Raw genomic sequence first — 20,574 nt, 5'->3', positions numbered from 1 at the left:
ACCTGAGAGGTAACGAGATTCTTTTGTTTGAAGCCACCAGGTTTGTGGTCATCGGTTACAACAGCCTCAGGAAACCAAAACACGATTGAAGACCAGCTTTGAATGCGCAGACCCTACTATGGGACCATGCAGGTGTCGGCCATCCCACCAAAAACATGTCATTGTAACCATTTCAAACACACGAACCTGGCCATACCAGTACGAAACTTGGTAGCAAATGAGCAGGAAGAGTACTTACCACATGGAGGTGGCCCAGCCGGTTTTATTAAAATGTAGACGAAGGAGTAACACTATAAGTATGATTTGTTACCTTCCCATACTCGGTTAATGTCACTCCGATAATCGGCTTTTTGGATAACAAGTACGGACAGCTTCTTCTTTGGTCTTCCCCGCATATGGCTCTGTTTCTGCGCAGAAAGGGTCCCCATGTGATCTCCTGTGGGCCAAGCGGTTTTACTTCTAGAATCTTCCTTCCCTGGAGGGTAATTTTCAAGCCTCTCAGCCAGGCATAGTGGCCCTTTATCTAGTTCCAATTTCTCTCTCAGCCTACTGTATCACCTGGCAAAAAAAAAAAAAGAAGTTTAGGGAATAACTGTTGGACAAATGAACAGATACAAGCCTCCAAGTGTAGCTCACCCGGGGCCTGCCTCTCCCATGAGGTCGGGGTCTGATTCATCTCTGTTCCCAGCAACTAGATAAGGGCTGGGCACCCAGGAGGTGCTCAATAAATGTTTGTTGAATAAACAAAGGATGATTCTTTCCACCCTTCACGCAAGTCATTACTTTATTATATTTTTTTTTTTTGCAAGCCATTACTTTAGATTGAAATAACTCAATAGCCCCCAAGATTCTTCTGAAATAGTTCTTCTGAACTATTTTGGTTTCTAGATGGGGAAAATACTATCAAGAAGTCTCTGTGTGGCCCAAGGGTATCAGCCACTTGCAGAACTCTGTGTGGTAATGAGGAAAGGCCTAATTTCCTGTGGTTTGACAACAATGTGACAGGAATAGCTCCAATGCTTTGTATAGATCATGAACAGAACTTGGGCCTCTCTGTTGAAAGCCATGGAAACCCACTAAACTAATGTGACCCAGCCATGGGTCAGAGAAGCACTATCCTTATTGATATCCTGATGTGGTCATCATTTTGCTACTTTCTCGGGGGCGGGTGGCGATTGCAAAATTCAAGTGACTGTTTCTGTCCCCAACTATCTTATAGTTGAACCGGAGAAAGAAGGCTGACAAAAGGGTCAGGATTTAGCAAGAAGAAGTTCTTCTCTAGAAATTCGGCATCTATGTCATACAATCCTAGAAAAATATTTTTTTTTTAAAGATTTTATTTATTTATTTGACAGACAGAGATCACAAGTAGGCAGAGAGGCAGGCAGAGAGAGAGGAGGAAGCAGGCTCCCTGCTGAGCAGAGAGCCCGATGCGGGGCTCGATCCCAGGACCCCGAGATCATGACCTGAGCCTGCAGCAGAAGCTTTAACCCACTCAGACACCCAGGCACCCCTAGAAAAAGATTTTAAAATGATATCCATTCGGTCCATTTATGAATCTTGGGCATCCCTCATAAGGGATTATCAAAAGGTAACACGCAGCTGGCCGGCTCAGCCAGTAGAGCCCGTCACCAGCAGGCTTGATCTCAGGGGTGGGAGATAAGCCCCACGTTGGATGTAAGGATTATTTTAAGAAAATGAAACAAAAAGGTTAACAGGCTGGAGTTACTATGCCCAATCTCTCTACGCTGATAAAATATTTGATTGTGGTGCAAAGAATCAATTGATTTCCATCAAATTTCACTCACCATTGAGCTTTTGGGGGGGTTTTCAATGCAATCATTATAGATAAATTTGGGGGAAAAGGTCACGGTAAAGCATAGTTTTGGGTTTTTTTTTATGATTTATTTATTTACTTGGGGGGAGGGTGCAGAGAGAGAGGGTGAGAGAGAACCTCTAGCAGATTCCCTGATGAACGCAGAGCCTTACGTGAGGCTCACTACCCTGATCAGCGGAGGTCCAGCCGGAGAGGTTTAACCATCTGTGCCACCCAGGTGCCCCCAAAGAATAGATTTGAATACATATTTGAAAACTCAAACCCTAGGGGTGCTCTGCTGGCTCAGTGGGTGCAGACTGCAACCCTTGAGCTCAAGGTCCTGAGTTCAAGCCCCAGACTGGGCATAGAGTTCACTTAAAAAAAACATGTATTTTTTCATATGACGAAACCCTCAAAGCTCTTATGTTCATCATTCACCCTAAAAATGAAAAGGAATAATTTCTTAGCATTTTCTACTCAGATTTAGAAAAGGACACCTTTAGCCAAGGGAACACACGCGAGGGCAGGGACTGCATTTTACTCATGACATTCAATACATGTCAGGGGGTCAACTAATGACCACGGCTCCGGCTTAATAGCACATGGTCAGCTGTACGTGTCGATTCAAATCAGCTCAGCCGGGGACAGTGGCAAATTCGCACTCCAAACTCTTTAAGGACATTTGTTAAACAAGCCTTTGGTTTCGCAAGTGGAGATTCCACATTATCTGTGAATTTCTTTGCATCACATTTAGGTGAGGATTAACGGTAAGTTTGAGGAAAATGTCCCTGTGTAATCTTCTTGATTAAAAAATATTAAATATATATATATATATGAGGCCAAGCAGAAGCGTAATGAGGCTTAATATACAGAATCAATGCCAATGTGCTTGGCTGGCCATTCTTGTCTGAGACTGTCACAGAAGAAGGAAGAACGTTCCATGGAATTTGGTATGACTGCTTCTAGGTTATGGCTTTCTTTGGCCATTGGCTACTGACAACCATTTGCTTAATTACCAGTGGCAATGATTACTGTTATCTGTGAAATGATTAAAACACCACTTCAAAGTAAGTTTACATATATATAAATATTATAAATAGTATATAATATATAAATAACACATATAAATATTATAAATAAAATTATATATATATAAATATATATATTTAAAATTGGGCTATTTAATATGACACTTGCATATTCAAAGGTACCCCAAAACAATCATGTTACCTGAACTCTCCATCCGTTAAGAGGAAAAGAGCGTATACTGAAGCCCTGAGATGTTCCTGCTCCCAGGCAAGGCCCTGTTGGACATAAAAGAAGAGCACCAGAGTTGGAATGGTGGATACACGCATATCCTGCCCGCAGAGGTCTCAGAAGCCGAGGGTGGGAACAGTCCTAACACAACTGTCTGGCTAGACAGCTAAGAGGTTAGCTACAAGGATCCAGGGAGAAAATAAGCCAGGTAAATGTAAGTCTTAGAAACATTTTCTTAGGTTACTTCATTGCACATCTGTCTTAAATTTGTAATATAGCCTCTTCTCATGACAAATACGGTTGAACGTCAAATTGCTGTGTTTAATTCTCTTAGACTGCACTGTAAGGTCCTATTAAAACAGAGAGATACCGGGCGCAGGGAGGGGTTTTTTCTTATTCTCTTGCTAGAACAGTGAAGGCTATGACGGTAAATCGAGAACTAAGGGCTTGCAACGTTATGAAATAATATTTTCAATTTACAATCTTAAACTAAGAAAGGGTGTGAGGTTTTGTTTTTGCTTTTGTTTTTTGGTTTTTTGCCAAAACGTTGTTTGCAAAATTTCTTGTTCTTTTTAGTAAGCACAAAACTGGCCCCATACGTTTAGAGAGGGTAGAAAATTATTTTAATTTTGTGCCTCGAGCAGTTAGACGCTTCTTCAGGGAAATAAATAGATCTTCCTAGTGCATTCGAAAGAGACAATGCCTTACTCAGAAAGGCGTGGGGAGGATGCGGGGTGGTCGGGCCGGAAGAGGCCCCGTTCAGAAGGGGGGACTCTGCTCTCAGACTCTGCCGGCCTCCCCGCCAGCCCCCACCCGCTCAACACAGTCAGCGTAGACACCCCAAAGCGGTGTTGTGCTCCGGAAAGAATTACGTAGCTTTAAAATTCCATGCATTGTAAGACCAAGCAACCTGGTGGTGATGGTTGAGGAATGTGCGAGGTTTGGAAATGAATGACTCTCTGTCCCAAGAGTCCTCTGGTGAGCCTTTTTCACTTCCTCTATTTTTGCTTGATTCGGCCTGATCCATTCAAAATTTGCGGAAGCCCTACACAGGACTGTGTGACCCTCTGCTCTTACATAAGCAACCTTGGCCTGCTTCCTCCTGGGGGAGGGGAGAGGGTCAAAGATGCGAAGGCTGGGGTCTCCTTCAACTTGAGCAGTCCCCCGGTCCACTGAGCCGCCCCCCACCTTGGAGTCTGCGAAGAAGACTGTCCACCCCAAGCTCCTAATAGTATCAATTCCCGTACGGATTCCTAAGTACCCCAGGCCCTTCTGAGAAGATCCTCTCTTGGGAAGAAAAAAGAATGCACTCATAAAATCTTAAAAAAAAAAAATAAATAAAGTGACCCCTCCCTCCCAGTTACTGCCCCCCACCCCCACCCCATGGCCCTGTTCAGCACTTAAGGGCACAGGGGTAATATGCCCCGAAGCTTCTGCATTTCCCCATCCCACACACCATGCAGTCCAAACTAAATCATTACCAGATTTTTCATTTTACTTTCTCCTTTTTGTCCCCCGCCCCGCCCCCCCCCCACCCGCCGGACCCCCCTGTGTATCTAGCTTTGCCCTCTCAGCACAGAAAGGTCTTCTCCCTCATTTCATTAATCATCCCTTTCCCCCTTAATGCTCATTTTTTTAAAACTGGAGAACGCTGGGGTTAATTTCTTAAATCTGATTTCATCTCTGCCGCGTCTGAAAAATGTACACAGCAAAACCCCATGTGGGCTAGGTTTCCCTTTGTGCCTCAGGCATTTTCACTTTGCCCACACCCTTTCTTGCAGGAGGGAAAAGAAAAAAGCAGGGTTGGAGGGCCGGTTCCTTCTTCAGAAGCCTCCCGGGCCTGCAGGCTCCTTACTCACCTCTGGGTTTCCAGGCTTGCAGCCGCGGGGCGCACACAGCCCTTCCCTAACACTGCAGATCTGCCTCGAGCTGACAGTCTGGTTGCTTGGCTAAACCACAGGTAAATGGTTTCCTGTGCATTTCTCAAAATAAGTGTTGAGCAAAGGAAATGAATTCAAGCAGTTTAATACCAATCAACAATTTGCCCTCCACAAGGGCCTCTTCTTCAGTCTTGGGGTGGGGGGACGGGGCAGCATTTGACCTCCTGGACATTTGCTGAGATACTGGGTGAACAGTCATCCTTAAATTGGGAGGAAACGGATACACTTTTTAAAAAAAATATACTTGCATCCTTTCTTATAGTACATCTATGAGGGATGTTGAATGACCTCTTTTCCTTTGGAAAGCTGATACTTCATTCCCCTCTGTGCATAATGTCCCGGAAGAAGGGCTTGGCTTTTGCCGACCACTTAGAACAAGTAACTGAGAAGTTCAAAGCCTCAACAACAAAGCCTCAAGATTTACCAATGAAAATTCCAGGGAATTTAAACTTAACACAAATTTCATCCTTGTCCTAATGTCCTCTAAATCCAAAGATTGTTCTCATCATCCAAATTGAAGACTCCGTAATTTTAAAATTATATTCATTAATCTTAAGTGCACAGATCCCCTTATGAACGCAATTTTGCATGTTGGAACCAGCCCTTAGGCCAGGAAACACGTCTTGAATTCTACAAAGCAGCTGTTAAAAATATTTTTTCCCTTATGACAAACTGCTTAAATCCTAATTGTGTCAATGCTGATAACCGGCTACATAACCAACTTTGGTTTGACACTTGAAACACGCTGTTGTGAATTACCAGTACTTTCTTTTTCCCGATCAGATGCAATTTTGTTGGCTTAGCAAACCCTATGAAATGCAAGAACTGCAAATGTTTTCCTCCAACTCCTACTAGGAATTCAAGTAGCCTAAAAAAATTTGCCTTCCAATCACCTTAGTACCCATGAGGTATTCATGTACGACTAGGCCGCTCCTTCCAGACACCAAACAGTCACAACCAATCAGGTTTTAAAACTTTTTATTGCATATTAAAAAAATTGTGCATTCCAATAATTAAAATCATTTGAACAAAAAAATGGCACTCTGATTACACTGCGTTTTACAGCCTGCAGGCCATCTTGGACCAGCTTGATTTTTCCTCTACACTTCCTGTCGTCCCACCCAGCTTCTTCCTTCACCAACATGCAAGTTCTTTTCCTTCCCTGCCAGCCAGACAGGCAGATGGGAGAGGCAGGTGCCTTCGTGGTCAGTAGTTCTCCATTCTTTGATGTGAAAAGGGGCAGCACAGTCATTTAAACTTGATCCAACCTCTTTGCATCTTACAAAGTTAAACAGCTAAAAGAAGTAAAATAAGAAGGCAATGCTTGTGGAATGTACAGTGCATATCGGCGGCGCCCGCCTCATTACGATTCGCCCGCTTGCTTCTCCTGTTCAATCGCTGGGACAGGGAAAAAAAAGAAAAGAAAGATGGAGGGAGCACATTAGGCAGACTCAGTACAGCCTAGTGTTGAAGCGTAAGATTATCGTACTTTTCGTTTAGTTCTCTTCCCGTATCATAAAAGTCCAAGTATCAAGTCATCCCATCGTATAATAGGACCATTAAAAAACCATTTAACAGATAAAATGGTATAATAGTGCATATTAATATAGTATACCAACATCCCATCATTATTAAATTATTAAAGCCCTATCGTTTGTTGGCTGCAAAAAATTCTTAATTAACCTTTCCAGACCACATTTATAAAAACTGTCAGCTCCTCCCCCGCACTCCCTGGTTCCCCAACCCCTCCCCCCCTTCCCAGTCGCGGTCCTGCTCCCAGCCCCTCCCCTCCTCCCTCCCGCCCAACATTTTTCTCCGGGGCGGGGGGGCTTACTTTCTTTTGAAGGCAGTGGATTTTTCTCTTGTGTTTCTGTCTTCTTCAATTTCGACTTATCGAATTTCTCAATCTCAGCCATATCGGGTTTGTCAGACATGGTTGCAGAGGAAGCTGCATATACAAAGCCAAGAGAGAGGTTGAGATCGAGCGAGCGATCCACCCTTGTCTCCCCCGGCTCAGAAATGCGCTTTTGCCCTCGCATCCCCCGCCTGAAACCCCACCTCTCCCTCCTTCCGCTTTCATGGAAGGCTGCAGCTCGTCCTCTTGCTACACACAAAAAAAGAACCCCTCTTCATTATTTCCAAATGCGGGGGAACAAACTGGGAAGATCGCCCTCTCATTAGGAGGAAAATCTTCCGGAATAAGGAGACTGACTACCGTGGGTGTCAGTTACAATGTCCGAAAATTGAAATCTGGCTAAAAGAGTGAAACCATGTCAAGTGGGGTAGGGGTGGGGGGTGGGATCGAGTAGAAATTCTTAAAATGAAGCCGAGGCTGCACAATGCTTCCGTTTTACATGGGTCTCCCCCAGAGATGCGGGCCCGTGCTGCTTTTCTCCTCTGCTCACAAAGGCGGCAGCAGCAGCCGGCACCCCGACCACCGCCCTACCGCCGCCTAGCTCGCGCTCAACAATGCAGCCGGCCGCCCACAAAGCGGCCCCACACCCCGAAAACCAGTCCTCATCTGCGTTTACGGGCAATTCGGCAACCCCAGCACCCATTCCCCTGCAAGAAGGGTTGGATGTCCGTCCTCCCCATTATGGCCCAGCCACCCTAAATCTGGACAGACGGGACTGCAAGAAGCCATCACAGACTACAGTAAAAACGTTAATTGTCAAAGCTCCCGGCTCGGGTAGGTGGGCGTCAGAACAAAGGATTTTTCTGTTCCAGCTTCATCACCCGCTAAGAGGCAGTGCAGAATGCCCGAGGTGGGGTGTGGGGGGGGCGGTGGGTAGGAAAAGAAAAATGCTCCCTCGGAGCTGCACGGCCAAACGCCCGGTTTGGGGGGGTGGTCTTTAGACCACCAAGTTCTCGACCCCGTACCCCAGCATCTGGAAGGGCCTGGCATTCCCTAGGCCCCAAGGCAGGCTTCCCGGGAGGACCCCTGGGCTGGGCTGTAGGGACGCCTCCGCAGGGAGACGGGCGCCGAGGGGCGAGGGCGGGCGCCTGGCGCGAAGGGACCGAGGGCAGCAGGCAGGGACCCCGGGGCTCACCGGAGCGAGGTGCGCGAGCGAGAGAAGACCGGTCTGCTCAGGAGCCGCCGCCGAATGCCGGGCGGGGCGCGCCGCGCGCTGCTTTATGCGCGCTCGTATGTAAATGAATGACGTCACCCGCGGGCCCGCTTAACTCCTTCGCGCCTGATTTCCGCCCGGTCCGGGGGCCGGCCTGGCGTTTGGGGGACCCCCGCCCGGCGTGCACCGGTGCACCCTAACCGCCACGATGGCGGAAAATTAAAAGGAGCCAAAGCCCCCTCCCCCCAGCGCTTCCTGCATCATGCGTTTCCCCCGCCTCCTGTCTATTTTATCATAATGGATTTTTGCAACAGCCGCGCAAACCTGCTCTTGGGGACGGGGCAGGGTAACTGAGGGTTTGGCCGGTACCTAGGGGGACAGGCATTCCCTCACTGCGAAGCCGGCTTTGTCTGGTGCGGACATCCCCGGGCGAGGGCGCGGTAGCCGCGCTGGAGGGCCTCGCCCACTGCAGGGGTGCGATTCCTGTGACTCAGCTTTCGAGCGGGCCGTGGGCCTTCGCCCCACCCCGCCCTCTTTGTCTCCTCAACCGGCTTCTCCTGAAATTGGGTGGGAGGTAAAGCACCCTTAAGTGATTCTTTTCCCAAAAGCTGCCTCACTGTAACAGGCGTATTTTTTTGATCGCTGTAATTTTTTTTAAGCGAGCACCCGAATCAAATAACCGGAGTATTTGCTGGTTGGAGGTTCATCTACCTGCATTTTATAGCGTACGACGCCTCCCCGCTTAGAAAAGTAAGTCACGCTCAAGCTCTGCTATTGACTTACTGCCTAACAATAAGGAAGTTTTTACTATCCTGTTCCTTATTTTGCTAAATATAAAAGCGATTGCTAAGGAGGCTCGTGTCCAGTGCCAAAGACTGCAATACCAGCATCTCTGAAATCGAAAGATTAAATTTAACCATCTCACTGTCTTGAAGAGAGCCTTTGCAGCACAAGATGTTTTTGAAGTGCACTTCTAAGTTACATCCGGAAATACAGGAGATTTCGATAGAGAAGAGCAATTTTCAAAATGGCACCTTGCCTGTGAGTACCAGTGACCCCCTTGCCGGCCGAAATCAGTCTCCAGTACCGTGCCCTGGGCCCGCAAATGGCACGTGAAAGCAAAAAGAGCCGCGGGTTAGAAAAGACCTACTTGAGATTATTTTAAGACCCAAAGCAGTAGGCGCAAGACTTATCCCTTTCAGCAACCTTGAAGAAATGTTTCCAGAAAACCCCTTGCGGATCATGTTTATGGCCGAGGCTTTTGTCCCCTGGGGATTAAAGTCAAGTGTTCTATAGACCCTCAAAAGCCACTACTGAGCAGCTCAGCTCAGACTTCCCCATTTCTTTATCCACTTGACTTCCTTCTTGGTTGTGGGGGGAGGCAGGAGGGGGGCCAGGGGCAGGTGACTGTCTGGCTCCCCAGTTCATGCTCTGGTGGGTGGCCGCCATTCTGCTCTCCAAACAGGATGTCACCTCTTTGGTTACACCTCCCCCCCTGACCCTACCCTGAATGACTGGCCTGAGAGTCCCCCTCACTGTGGAAGCCCATTAGAGATCACGCAGCATGAATTCTTGGCCCGTGGCAGCAAGCAGCTGCACGAAACACTATCTCTGTAGGTTCCAGATTCCATGTTGCCTCACTCAGCTGCTGTCAAAAATCACTTCTTTCCTCCCCTGGTGTCTCTGGATACAAGGGAAGGCCACTACCAACCCAAGGTCCTTTCCTCAGAAAGACTTGGGCCTTACAGAGCTGTATTTCCAGAAGAGACAGAGGAGTGGAAATTTGGAAATGCCTGGAGAATTTTTCTAGTCCCATACCAAGCAGCCTCCTGTTGTGTTTAGTGACAGAAAGAAAAAGGCGGCCACTTGTTAAAAAGAAGGGAGTCTTCCAGACTGGGCCTGCCTTGGCCCTAGTCAGCGACCTAGAGGAAGCCGGCAGGGAGGAAGAGGCAGATGACGGGGAACGCAAACTAAAGGAATATTTGTAAGGGTTGTATGACCCTGGCCATGTGAATTAATTTTCTGGGCCCAAGTTTTCTCATCTGTAAAATGGGACCATTGCAAGACCCTACCTCACTAGGCTCCTGGGGAGCCCTAAAGGCTTAGGACAGTGCATGACACTTATGAGCGCTTTGTATTATTGTTATTTAGGATAAAAATTTGAGGAAAAAAATTAATATTTAGTGTTTAGGATTGCAAATTTTAGAGGTTTTTAGAGTCATCGTTTCTCTTAAAAAGTACCAGTAAAAATGAGATCTTTTGTTATTTTCATGGCACATAAAAACTCACCCCCACGGGGTGATGCCTTGTCAGAGTCAGACCCAGTCAGGGGTGCTGTACGTTTGCTTCCGGCGTCCACCCACCCTGCTCCCCTCCCCGCTTGAGGATTTAGTTAGTTTACAGGATTTATTAGGATTTATTAGTTTACAGATAGGGAAACTGAGCTTAGAGATCCATCCTTGTGATAACTCAGCCGGTAGCTACTCTCTGTTATTTGTGTTAAGGGGTTCATAAAAGTCTTCACACCCCGTGCCCCCGGTCCCCCAAGTCTGCCCCCGAGAACCATCAGGAAGCATGTGAGGGGACAGGCTGCTATGTTTCCCATGGCACTGGGGAGAGGGCACCGACTCAATGAACAGCTATGGCCTTGCGTTGAGCTGACTTGCTCGAGTGAGGAAGGTCCCAGAACCCAGCTGGGCCAAGCTCTGACCCTGTGGCTCCAGCCACCTTGCTTCCTTCCCCAGATCGTTCAAAGCTGTCACTATTAACGTCCCACGCATCAGGGGTAACTCTCGCCTCCCCGAAGCTACTGCTGTAAGTGGGTTAGCGCGTGCTGGGCACGATCACCATGGGGGTTTCGATCCCGAGTGAAAAGATCAAGGTTGAAAGCAGCTGGGAGCAGGATGCACTCCCAGCTCGGGGCTCTCGGGGAGAAGATGGGTGAAGCACCCACCAGCCGCTGGCCCGGCCTTCCACAGCTTGTAGACCCCGGCCACCCATGTGCCAAGAAGAGAGCATGTCTTGGACGGTGGCCCTCCTCCAAAGCCCATGCCTGGTGGCACCAGGAAGAGGGCTCAGGGCACACCCTGTTTTATTTGCCTTTCCAGGGTAGGCCTGGGACACATGTGTAGCTATTTCCAAAGCTAGAGAAATAGCCACGGAAGTCTGGGTATGTGAAAATTAGTCCTATTATTTTTAAGCTATTAAATTCAGTGCAGAGCGCTGCCCAGAAGAAGGAAAGGAACAGGAGAAAGTGACCAGGCCTCTTTGTCTTAGTTTCAGGGCCTCCTCCCAGCTGCCCTACCTGCCTGTGCCCCACTATCCCCGGTGACCCCGCAATCTCTATCCGTTCATGTAAATCCCCTTAGAGACACAGCCCGAGGCCCCCTGCCCCCACGCAGGAAGGGATATTGGGCAGGCTGTCTGTATATAACACCTACTTCAATTCTCACCCTCTGCAGTGGGCACGACTACCAGAATTGCACTCTGGAAAACCCTGAAGCTCCGAGAATCTAAGCCAGCCTTTGCGCCATCAAACACACCTGCCAGTCTCAGGAGCCTCTGCCCGCCCCTGGGGCCCTGTGTCCCCAACCCTAGAGTGTTTCGGGGACTCCCACCTGCCGCAGCTCCACCGGCGCTCAGTGTGATGGTAACAGAAGGCTCCCTGGGCTAGTGTGCTACAATGAGTGCAGGGGAAGCCGAGAGGAGCCTAGAGGAGCCAAAGGCAGCTCTCCAGCATGTCATGTCGAACTTGCCGTGCCGCTGGCTTTCCTGCTCACTGTGTCCATCCGATGGACTCTGAGAGCCAAGAGGAACTTTAAGGGGGATCTCACTCAACCAAGTTCCCTCCCCGTGGCTTGAATTCGCCTCTACAACATCCCCTCCAAGTGGTTGCTCAGTTTATGCACAGCAAGGGCAGGAAAAAGCCAGCAGAGAAGCTTCCAGCATACACAGGGGGCAGTGAGTAGCTTAGTTTGGCGGGGGCTTGGGCAGAATGAGAGAAAATGACAGGAAATAATGTGGAGAGGCAGGCAGGGGGCAGATTCAATAATAAAGTAATAACGATAATAATAATATACGGGAGCTCTCCGTGTTTAATCTCCCCAAACCCTTACACAGCCCTGCGACAGAGGCACTCTTATGTTCCTCATTTTGCCGATGAGGGAGTTCTGGGGAGATGAAATAATTTACCCACAACCACACAGCAAAAGCCAGATGCAGGGTTCGAACTCAGATTGGCTAGATCACAAGCCACGTCAGTTAAACACTCCGCTGTTCTAGAATCCCAAGATAAGGCCCTTAGATTTTGTTGTGTAGGCCTACCGAGGGGAAGGTTATATCCCATCACAATAAACCATCCAACTTCTCCATCACTAAAACTTTGAAACACAGATATCATAGTCATATATCATATACATTAAAAAGCAGCCTGCTTCAATTTTCAGATGATTTCATTACAGAAATTCAGTCTGCCCTCTGCCCCATCCGACCGAACCCAGTGCCCTCGCAGTGAAGGTAATCTGATCTTGAAACACTGGCAGTTTCACACAGCTTTTCTCTACCTTAATATTAATATTAATATTCAGTCATTCATATTACACGAGGTCACAAAAAATTGGCAGGTCAAGTCACACTAAAAGGGGAGGCATTACACATTCCTGATGGTCCTCTGGGTTACAAGAGATAGACTTTTTATCCTGTCGTGAAACAGAATGACCATTAGCAAGTAGTAAGTGTTCAGGTGTTTTAATATGCTGCTGCTTCTGGGGACGTCAGTGCCTTCTCAATAGAACGCAGCTCTCACACCATCAGCGGAAGGCGGCTGGTGGCTTTGTGTAAGGAAAACGAAGCACAGGTGGGCACCAGATTTGATCACATAGGCCAAGGTCAACCTCCTTGGCTGACCCGGACCCTCTCCCCTCTGCGGGGCTGGCTCCAAGGGCGTGGGCCCTATGTGGTGGCATGAGGCCCTCACACTCACAGAGACCCTTCCCTCGGCTTCATGCTCAGCTGTCGCCATCTTGAAATTGTTAATAATTTTGAGCAAAGGGCCCCACGCTTTCATTTCGTACCAGTTACGAAGCCAGTCCAGCCCCTCTCATTCTCATTCTGTGGGTGCCCCCGGTGCCCTAGCTTTTCCTAGGACCCAGGAATGGGCCCGTCTACTCATAGGCCCCTTCCTCTGCCTGCAATGCCCTCTCTGGTATTTCCTGCCTGTGCTGCCCGAGTGGGAATGGGTCTGCAGGTGTGCACAGGATGGTTCAGCCTCTGTGCCCTCTGCTAATCTCCCAGCTGAGCCTAGTTGTTCTTGAAGCTGTTGATGGCCACACATTTCTAGGGCCCCGTGCCAAGTATGGGCACCTTCTCTTCCCTTCCTTCCTGCCTGGTGGTTTTGTCCTGTCCAAGAAGGCCTACCCCTCTAGGCTTCCTTGCGCATCAGAACTCCCCTGCATGTACCAAGACCACAAAGGAGCAAGGCTTTATGGCCATCTCCGCCCACTTCTCCAGCTCTGATTCCTTCACTCTCCGGAAGCTTTCCTGGGGAGGAATTCTACAGTTAAAATTTGTATCGAGACAAGAAGAGGAGGATGTCTTTTTTTTTTTTTTTTTTTTTTTTTTCCTGCGCAGAGGCCAAACACGGGGCAAATGAAACACCAGGAAAGGATGCTTGAGTTCTAGGCTGTAACTGTGGCATTTACAGCCGGGACTCGATTGTCTGAACTGGAAAGGTGACATGAACAATGGAGATTCACAGACAGACCGTCCAGTTAAGTTGCTAAATCCCACTTTAGCAAACAGATTCAATCGAAAGCACGTATTCAAACAAATATTCATCTTCTTGTTCATAGCAACACCAATCCAATAGCCCAAAGATGGAAAGAGCCAAATGCCCATGGATGAATGAATGGCTAGATGACAGGTAGTGTCGTCATCCGATGGGACAGTATTCCGCCATAAAAAGGAACGAAGTCTGTGCACGCTACAACATGGGTGAACCTGGAGAGATGCTGAGTGAAAGAAGCCAGGTAGGTCCTACAGACCACATATGGTAGGATTCCAATTATGTGGAACATCCAGAATGGACAAATCCATAGAGAGAGAAGGAGACTGGAGGTGGCCAAGGGCTGAGGGGGCAGGGGGAGGGGGGAGCCAAGGGGAGCGCCTGCCCGGCGGGTATACAAGGTTTCATTTTAGGGTGATGAAAATGTCTGGGAACTGGACAAAGGAGGGGGGCTGGGCAACACTGTGATGTATGAAAAGTCACCGAACTGTTTGCTCTCAAAGTGTTAATTTCATGTTATGTGAACTTTACCTCGATTTAAAAAAAGGGGGGGGTGTAAAGAGAGAGAGAGAGAAGAAAGGAAAGGAAATCATAGCCCCATTTCCTCACACCCCTGTGTCTGGTGCAGAGGAAATGGGAGGGGAGTTGGGGGCCGAGGGAGAGTCGGTTCTTAACTCTTTCTGTCACACCAATCTGATGAAGCCCAGAGACCCTTTCTCAGAATTCTGTAAATGCGTAAATTTTTTTAAAAAATAAATGAAAGCAATTAGATTCCCGAAGAGCTACCAAAAGAGCTTTAAACACTGTGATGGAGTCATCTCCGTGCTTCTTTGTGCATTAAATAACACAAGCCGATAGTCGGTCTCAGATCCAGCATAAATTGAAAATAGTGAGGAGTGTGTAGATATCTGCAAAATGTTAACAGATATAAAAATATCTGTGGTGTCTGTTGTTGACACAGTCACAGGAACTGCTAATGCTAGCGAGCTTCCTTGCTGTTATGGACTGAACGTTTGCCTGAAGGAAGGCGGCTGCCCATAAGTCAAGCAAGAAACAGGTTCTCATCAGGAACCAAATGCACCTGTGCCTTGATCTTGGACTTCCCAGCCTCCGGAATGGTGAGAAATTCATGTGTGTTGTTTAAGCTGCTGTTTGCTTGGAGTTTTGTTAGGGCAGCCCACGCTTAGAGAGTTGCCTGCCCGGTGTCCTTGAAGGAAAGGTTAATGCTCTTTGAGGGGAATGAAAAGATACAATCTTTTCCCTTTCCAAATTCATGGACCCCCCCGGATTGTCTGCAAAGCTCTCCTGGATGTCTGTTGAAGGGAAGGTGGGGTGGTCTCTCAAATGAGAAAAAGTCACCAATAGAATTTCTGGGAGGGAATGGGAAGAGATGGTGGGGTGGCCTTCTAGGGACCAGATAAACCACCGAATATTTGCTTTGGAAACGTTAATTCCCCATACTAGTGGTTTACTCCAAAGGGCTTAGGCACCAGCTCAGAGAAACCAGTCAGTGGGACAACAGTTGGGGAAAAAAAAAAAAAAAAAAAGACCAGCTTATAGGTGCCACCTTACATCTTGGGCTCCAATAATGCCTTACGTAATACAAGTCACATTTATCTGGTGTTTGTGAACTTTGTCAATGCACTTTTTTATCGTTTGTGTCATTTTATCCTTAAAGCAGTCTTGTGCAGATAAAGGGCCTGGTATTGGTATGAATTTTTTTTTTTTTTTTTTTTTTTTTTCAGAGGAAGAAACCCAGCCCACAGAGGATAAGTGACCTGCCCAAGGATGATTCTTGGTACTGGAGGTGTTCCCGAGGCTAAGTAAACAGCAGCATGCCTGGGTTTTGTTGTGCATGGTTTTTTGTTAGTTAGTTTTGTCATCCAAGAATCCATTGCTCAGATTTGAACCTGCATGCTTGGCTTCCAAAGATCTAAATTTACTCATTCATGAAAACGGCTTCCCCGACATACAGGCCCCCCCCCCCACTTTAAACTACTCATAGTCCTTGGCTCAAAGAAAAAGCACACATTTGGACATAAATCTTCCTATTTATCTGTCTACTTACAGACTGGGGCACAATTTTAGTTTGGGCCAGAAGGAGGTATTTTAATGTTTGAATATCATATTTTGCACTCTACAGCGATGTTTGCACAAATGCCTCTTATTTATTTATTTATTTTTAAAGATTTTCTTTATTTATTTGACAGAGATCACAAGTAGGCAGAGAAGCAGGCAGAGAGAGAGGAGGAAACAGGCTCCCTGCTGAGCAGGCACAAATGCCTTTTAGAGCTAGAAGGCTGGATCTGGTTTTGCGTTGCCTCTGGAAGGAATGCGACTGCCCTTGGTCTAAACCCTTCCCATTTCCCTGGTGGTAGGAGTGTCTTTGTTATTCCTGGTGAGCCCCTTGGACAGTGCCTGCTTGTTTATGATAATGAGGTGACTTACAGAAAAGTTGCAAAACTACAATGAAAAATTCCTATACGTCCTGCCGCCAGATTCATCAGTTGTTAATCTTTTGCCCCATTTGCTGTATCATTCTATGTATCTTCTAAACCCTGAGAGCAAGTTACAATCTCCCAGAAAACAAGACCCTCTCCGCCACAGCCACAGTCCGGCGATCAGGAGGAGGAAGCCTCCCATTGCTACACTCCTGCAATCTCATCTACAAATCTTATTCAATTTTTGCCTGTTAGCCCAATAATGTCCTTATAACAACTTTTCCTTCTGGTCCAGATCCCAGCCCAGGAGCCTGCCTGGCATTCAGTCCTCCTGTCCCTTTAGTGTCTTAATTTAGAGCTTCCCCAGCCTCTCTGGCTCTTCCACGGCATGAAGACGACAGGCCACCTGTTCTGTGGAATTCCCCTTGATTTAGGACTGTCCGACGTCTCCTGATGGTTAATGTGGGCTTGGCCATGTTGGCAGGAATGCCACGCGAGGGAGGCTGTGACCTTCTCGGCCTCTCGAATCCAGACGCGCACGGTGTTGGCCTGACTCGTTACTGGGGTGGGGTGTTCACTTCGATCACCGGGTGGTGTTACCTGCCTGGTTTCTCCACTGTGAAGCTCTTTGTTTTTGAGACACGCTCTTTCCCGCATCTCTGCCCCCTCGGTGGTGTGGCCGTGTCCTCGTTCATTCAGGCTGCCCCGGGGAAACCGCACACGCGGGTGGGCTTACAAACAACAGATGTTTATTTCTCTCCTAGGAGCACAAGCGAGGTCCCGTTCAGGAAGGCTCTACCCTCCTGACCTAGTCACCTCTCCAAGGCCTGCCTCCTGCTATCCCCGCCGTGGGGGATATGCTGGCAACAGGTGAATTTGGAGAAGATCCGAATATTGAGACCAGAGCCCCCAGTACTGATGGGATTACGTGTAGCCTTGGGGGCGGTGAATTCCACGCCCAAACCCACATGAGTCTGCGGCACCGAAGGACCCCGTGTCAGCGCCAACCCCACTTACAAGGCACTTGGATTGGAGGTTGCCCTTCCAACCAGTGCCCCTACTGCGGTGTTTATGGCTCCCAAGGGCCTTCAACCAGGCCAGCATTTAGTAGGTGCTGCGAATCATCCAGAATGGAGGGGACTTCACTGGTCTTGCTGGGGGGCGTGGGCTGAGCACTTGGGGGTGGGGGATCCATGGCTAGGAATAACCACACAGGTCATCCGGAGTGCTTGCCGGAGCTGGGCACTGTCCCATGGGCTTTTTAATTCCCTGAGTGACGGGACTGGGTGTAGTGGACACCCCATCTTACAGAAGAGAAACTCCGAGATGTTCCATGACCCCGGTCACTCGCTAGTCCCATGGACTGTTTGATGCGATCATTTCAGTTTTCTCTTTCAGCATTTTATTTGCATTTTCCTCCCTCAAACAGGGGCAGCAAGGACGAAGGAATCCGGTTTTCTGGTTTTTGTTTTGCTTTGATGGGAAACACGCTTTGTCGTGCTGTCTATTTCTGTTGCTTTGTTGGAGCCTTTCCATCACCCCACGTCTTGGTCTTAGGATGCTTATTTTATTTTATTTTTTTATTTAATAATTATTGTTTTGGATTTTATTTACTTGTCAGAGAGAGAGAGTGCGCAGGCAAGCCCGGGGAGCAGCAGGGTATCTCGCTGAGCAGAGAGCCTGATGCGGGGCTCGATCCCAAGACCCTGAGATCACCGCCAGAACCAAGGCAGACGCTTCACCGACTGGGCCATCCAGGCGTCCCAGGATGCTTGTTTTACAGATGGGAAGACTGAGGCCGTGGCCATCACTATGGGCAAGTGCCTGAACTGGGATGGCATCCAGCTCCCCTCTGGTCTGGCCCCGAAGCCTCTCTTCTCTGCTGCGGGAAAGGCCCTTGGTTAGCAGGCTTTCAGATGCAAATCAAACAATCAGGCCCTTTCTGCCCCCTTCTGACAGACAAAACCGAAAAGGGTGAGTGCTGAGGTTGGGCAGAAGGCAGGGCAAGGAGAGTGAGAGTGGCGCTCGCTTGCCCTTGCTGGAAGTGTAAACCGGTCAAGATTTTTCAGGGGTACCAGCCACTCTCAAAATCAAAACAGCATTTCCAGTTTGATCCAGCAGTTCCACTGTTAGAAATGTTTTCTAGGGCCGTATTCGGACAGATACACCAAGATTTGTCTTATATTCGTACACACCCAGATATCTTTTCCCCATGACTTCCCAGTAGCTTTTCCCTATAGCTTTCCCCACAGCTTCCCCATAGTTAGCTCCATTGTAGGTAACAGGAAACACTAGAATTAACCTAAGTGTATGTTAATTAGATGAGTTAAATACACGACAGAAATTTATGCAGCCCTTACAAAATGACTGAGGGGCGCCTGGGTGGCTCAGTTGGTTGAGCATCTGACTCTTGGTTTTGGCTGAGGTCGTGATCTTGGGGTTTTGGGTTAGGTCATGATCTTGGGTCATGGGATAGAGCCCCGCTACCCCTGCCCCTGCTCGGTCTCTCTCTCTAAATAAAATCTTAAAAAAAAGCGTGAGAAAAAGATTGAGGCAGCTTTATTCATGATGTCCTGGAAGGATAGCTAAAGTATACTTTTTTCTTAAAAAATTTTTTTTGTTTTTTTACGAAATCTCTGTACCCAACATGGGGTTCAAACCTACGACCCTGAGGTCAAGAGTCGCATTCTCCACCAACAGAGCCAGCCAGGCGCTCCTCAAGTATACTCCTAAGTAGAAAAAAAGGAACCCTCTAAATATTGTAGGATCTACCTCCATGTAATATGAAAGTGAGGTTATAGAGACAATTTCCAGAACGGAATTTTAAGAACTATTAACAGAAGTTACCTCTGGGGAAGGGGAATGGAGAATCTTCTACCACTTGCATTTTTACTGGAAGCATGTATTACTTATATATTTTAAAATATTTCAAATACCATTTATGTTTTACCTTCATCTTTTCTATAATTTCAAAAATAATGGGGCGCCTGGGTGGCTCAGTGGGTTAAGCCTCTGCTTTCGGCTCTGGTCATGATCCCAGGGTCCTGGGATCCAGCCCTGCATTGGGGCTCTCTGCTCAGCGGGGAGCCTGCTTCCCCCCACCCTCTGCCTGCCTGCCTCTCTTCCTACTTGTGATCTCTGTCAAATAAATAACTAAAATCTTAAAAAAAATATATTGTGTAAATAATGGGGGAGGCTGTGCACATGTGCAGGCAGGGGCATATGGGAAATCTCTGTACTTTCCGCTCAGTTTTACTGTGAACATAAAACTGCTCTAGAAGATAAAGGCTATTTAAAAATAAAGAGTAAAAGAAAAAAATGTGTATATTTTCTTGCCCCAGAAATTTCATAAAACCAATACAAAGGCAGTTGAGTCTGCCTTTGAAAGAAATAGACGTGACCTTGGACTTGGGGTTTCTTTAGTAAGAAAACACCTCTGAAAGGAAGTGAAACACACAGCCAAGATAGAGTAGGGGCACTTCCTGCTTATCTGCAATTAAAGGAACTTCTGTTCTTAAAGGGGCAGGAGCACAGTTACTAGGACAATCTCCCTTATAATCCTAAATCAAAAGGACTGTAGACCTGTCCGCCACAGGCCTCCTTTCTGGAATGCAACTGAGGCAAACACAAAGTTCAATTACAGAAGCTGTGTCTTCTGTGTTTCACTTTAAAATGTGAGCACACTGTTGTATTTTGGTGAACTGAATCATATTTTCAGCAAGGTACAGAAGGTACTCTTCGAATCATGCAACAATGTATGTGTCTGAATATTCATGTGTTGGATTCCTCCAAGCAGAAGCACCTCTAGCTGGGCTGAACCACCATCAACATGTACATTTGTACAGATGCTTCATTTTTAAACCTTACCAGTGTTTTGCCCCTGCCAGCTCATTCTTGCTCCTGGCGGCCCCAGAGGGGTGTGGCTGTGTAGCTGGCGTCCCATCTACAACTGAACAAACGGGACACATGGTCAGTGATTCGTCCAAGGTCTCTGGACATGTAGCAAGGCCAGAAGTAGGTCCTAAGCCTAGCAGGTTGGCCCTTGGCTGGGTGCCTGGGCAGGGGATGAGCTGTGGTTTCCTGGAGTTTCATCATCCATCCCTCTATTTCTGGGCAAGGAACTTTCCACTGACTTCTATGCCGACCCAGAGAGTTCGGCGCTAATGCAGCCATGAAGGGAAGGTTCTGAGGAGGGAGGGTGCCACACAGGTAGCGGGTTGGGGTGAGCCTGGGAAAGCAGGTGAGGCCGGTGGCGTGCAGGAGGGGTGTC

At 47.8% G+C, this 20,574-nt stretch overlaps 1 protein-coding gene and 2 long non-coding RNA genes across 6 annotated transcripts in view; 1 reads left to right on the top strand and 2 right to left on the bottom strand.

Annotated features, from left to right (window-relative positions):
- Positions 1-240: 240 nt before the first annotated feature.
- Positions 241-20,574, bottom strand: part of LOC116582412 — a 33,757-nt gene continuing 13,423 nt past the window's right edge. The window contains exons 2-4 of the long non-coding RNA XR_004282421.1: positions 20,172-20,253; positions 3,047-3,120; positions 241-558 (exon numbers count right to left, since the gene is read on the bottom strand). This is a non-coding gene — a long non-coding RNA (uncharacterized LOC116582412). The remainder of the gene's footprint in view (positions 559-3,046; positions 3,121-20,171; positions 20,254-20,574) is intronic.
- On the bottom strand, positions 5,975-8,195 carry TMSB4X (thymosin beta 4 X-linked). 2 transcript variants are annotated; one of them, XM_032329760.1, is made up of 3 exons: positions 8,064-8,195; positions 6,848-6,961; positions 6,137-6,411 (listed from the first exon to the last, which is right to left on the bottom strand). In XM_032329760.1, the coding sequence occupies exons 2-3, from the start codon at positions 6,945-6,947 to the stop codon at positions 6,377-6,379; spliced, it is 135 nt and encodes a 44-aa protein (XP_032185651.1). In that variant the 5' UTR covers positions 6,948-6,961; positions 8,064-8,195; the 3' UTR covers positions 6,137-6,376. The 2 variants fall into 2 exon arrangements, with proteins under 2 accessions (XP_032185652.1, XP_032185651.1); XM_032329761.1 differs by lacking the exon at positions 8,064-8,195 and having other exon boundaries at positions 5,975-6,411.
- LOC116582411 lies at positions 8,924-18,743 on the top strand. 3 transcript variants are annotated; one of them, XR_004282420.1, is made up of 6 exons: positions 8,924-9,122; positions 11,543-12,041; positions 13,710-14,107; positions 14,825-14,981; positions 15,609-15,686; positions 17,069-18,743. It is a non-coding gene; the product is annotated as an uncharacterized LOC116582411 (long non-coding RNA). The 3 variants fall into 3 exon arrangements; XR_004282419.1 differs by lacking the exon at positions 17,069-18,743 and having other exon boundaries at positions 13,931-14,107; positions 15,609-15,707; XR_004282418.1 differs by lacking the exon at positions 17,069-18,743 and having other exon boundaries at positions 15,609-15,707.

The sequence above is a fragment of the Mustela erminea genome, chromosome X (assembly GCF_009829155.1).
Source record: "Mustela erminea isolate mMusErm1 chromosome X, mMusErm1.Pri, whole genome shotgun sequence".
NCBI lineage: Eukaryota > Metazoa > Chordata > Mammalia > Carnivora > Mustelidae > Mustela > Mustela erminea.
This window is presented reverse-complemented; position numbering and strand designations above follow the sequence as displayed.

Bases quoted from the DNA above. Each gene is read 5' to 3' on its own strand.
- TMSB4X (XM_032329760.1), bottom strand. From the start codon at position 6,947: ATGTCTGACAAACCCGATATGGCTGAGATTGAGAAATTCGATAAGTCG. The intron at 6,412-6,847 runs GTAAGCCCCCCC...TCCCTGTCCCAG, and splicing joins TCCACTGCCTTCAAAAGAAA to CGATTGAACAGGAGAAGCAA.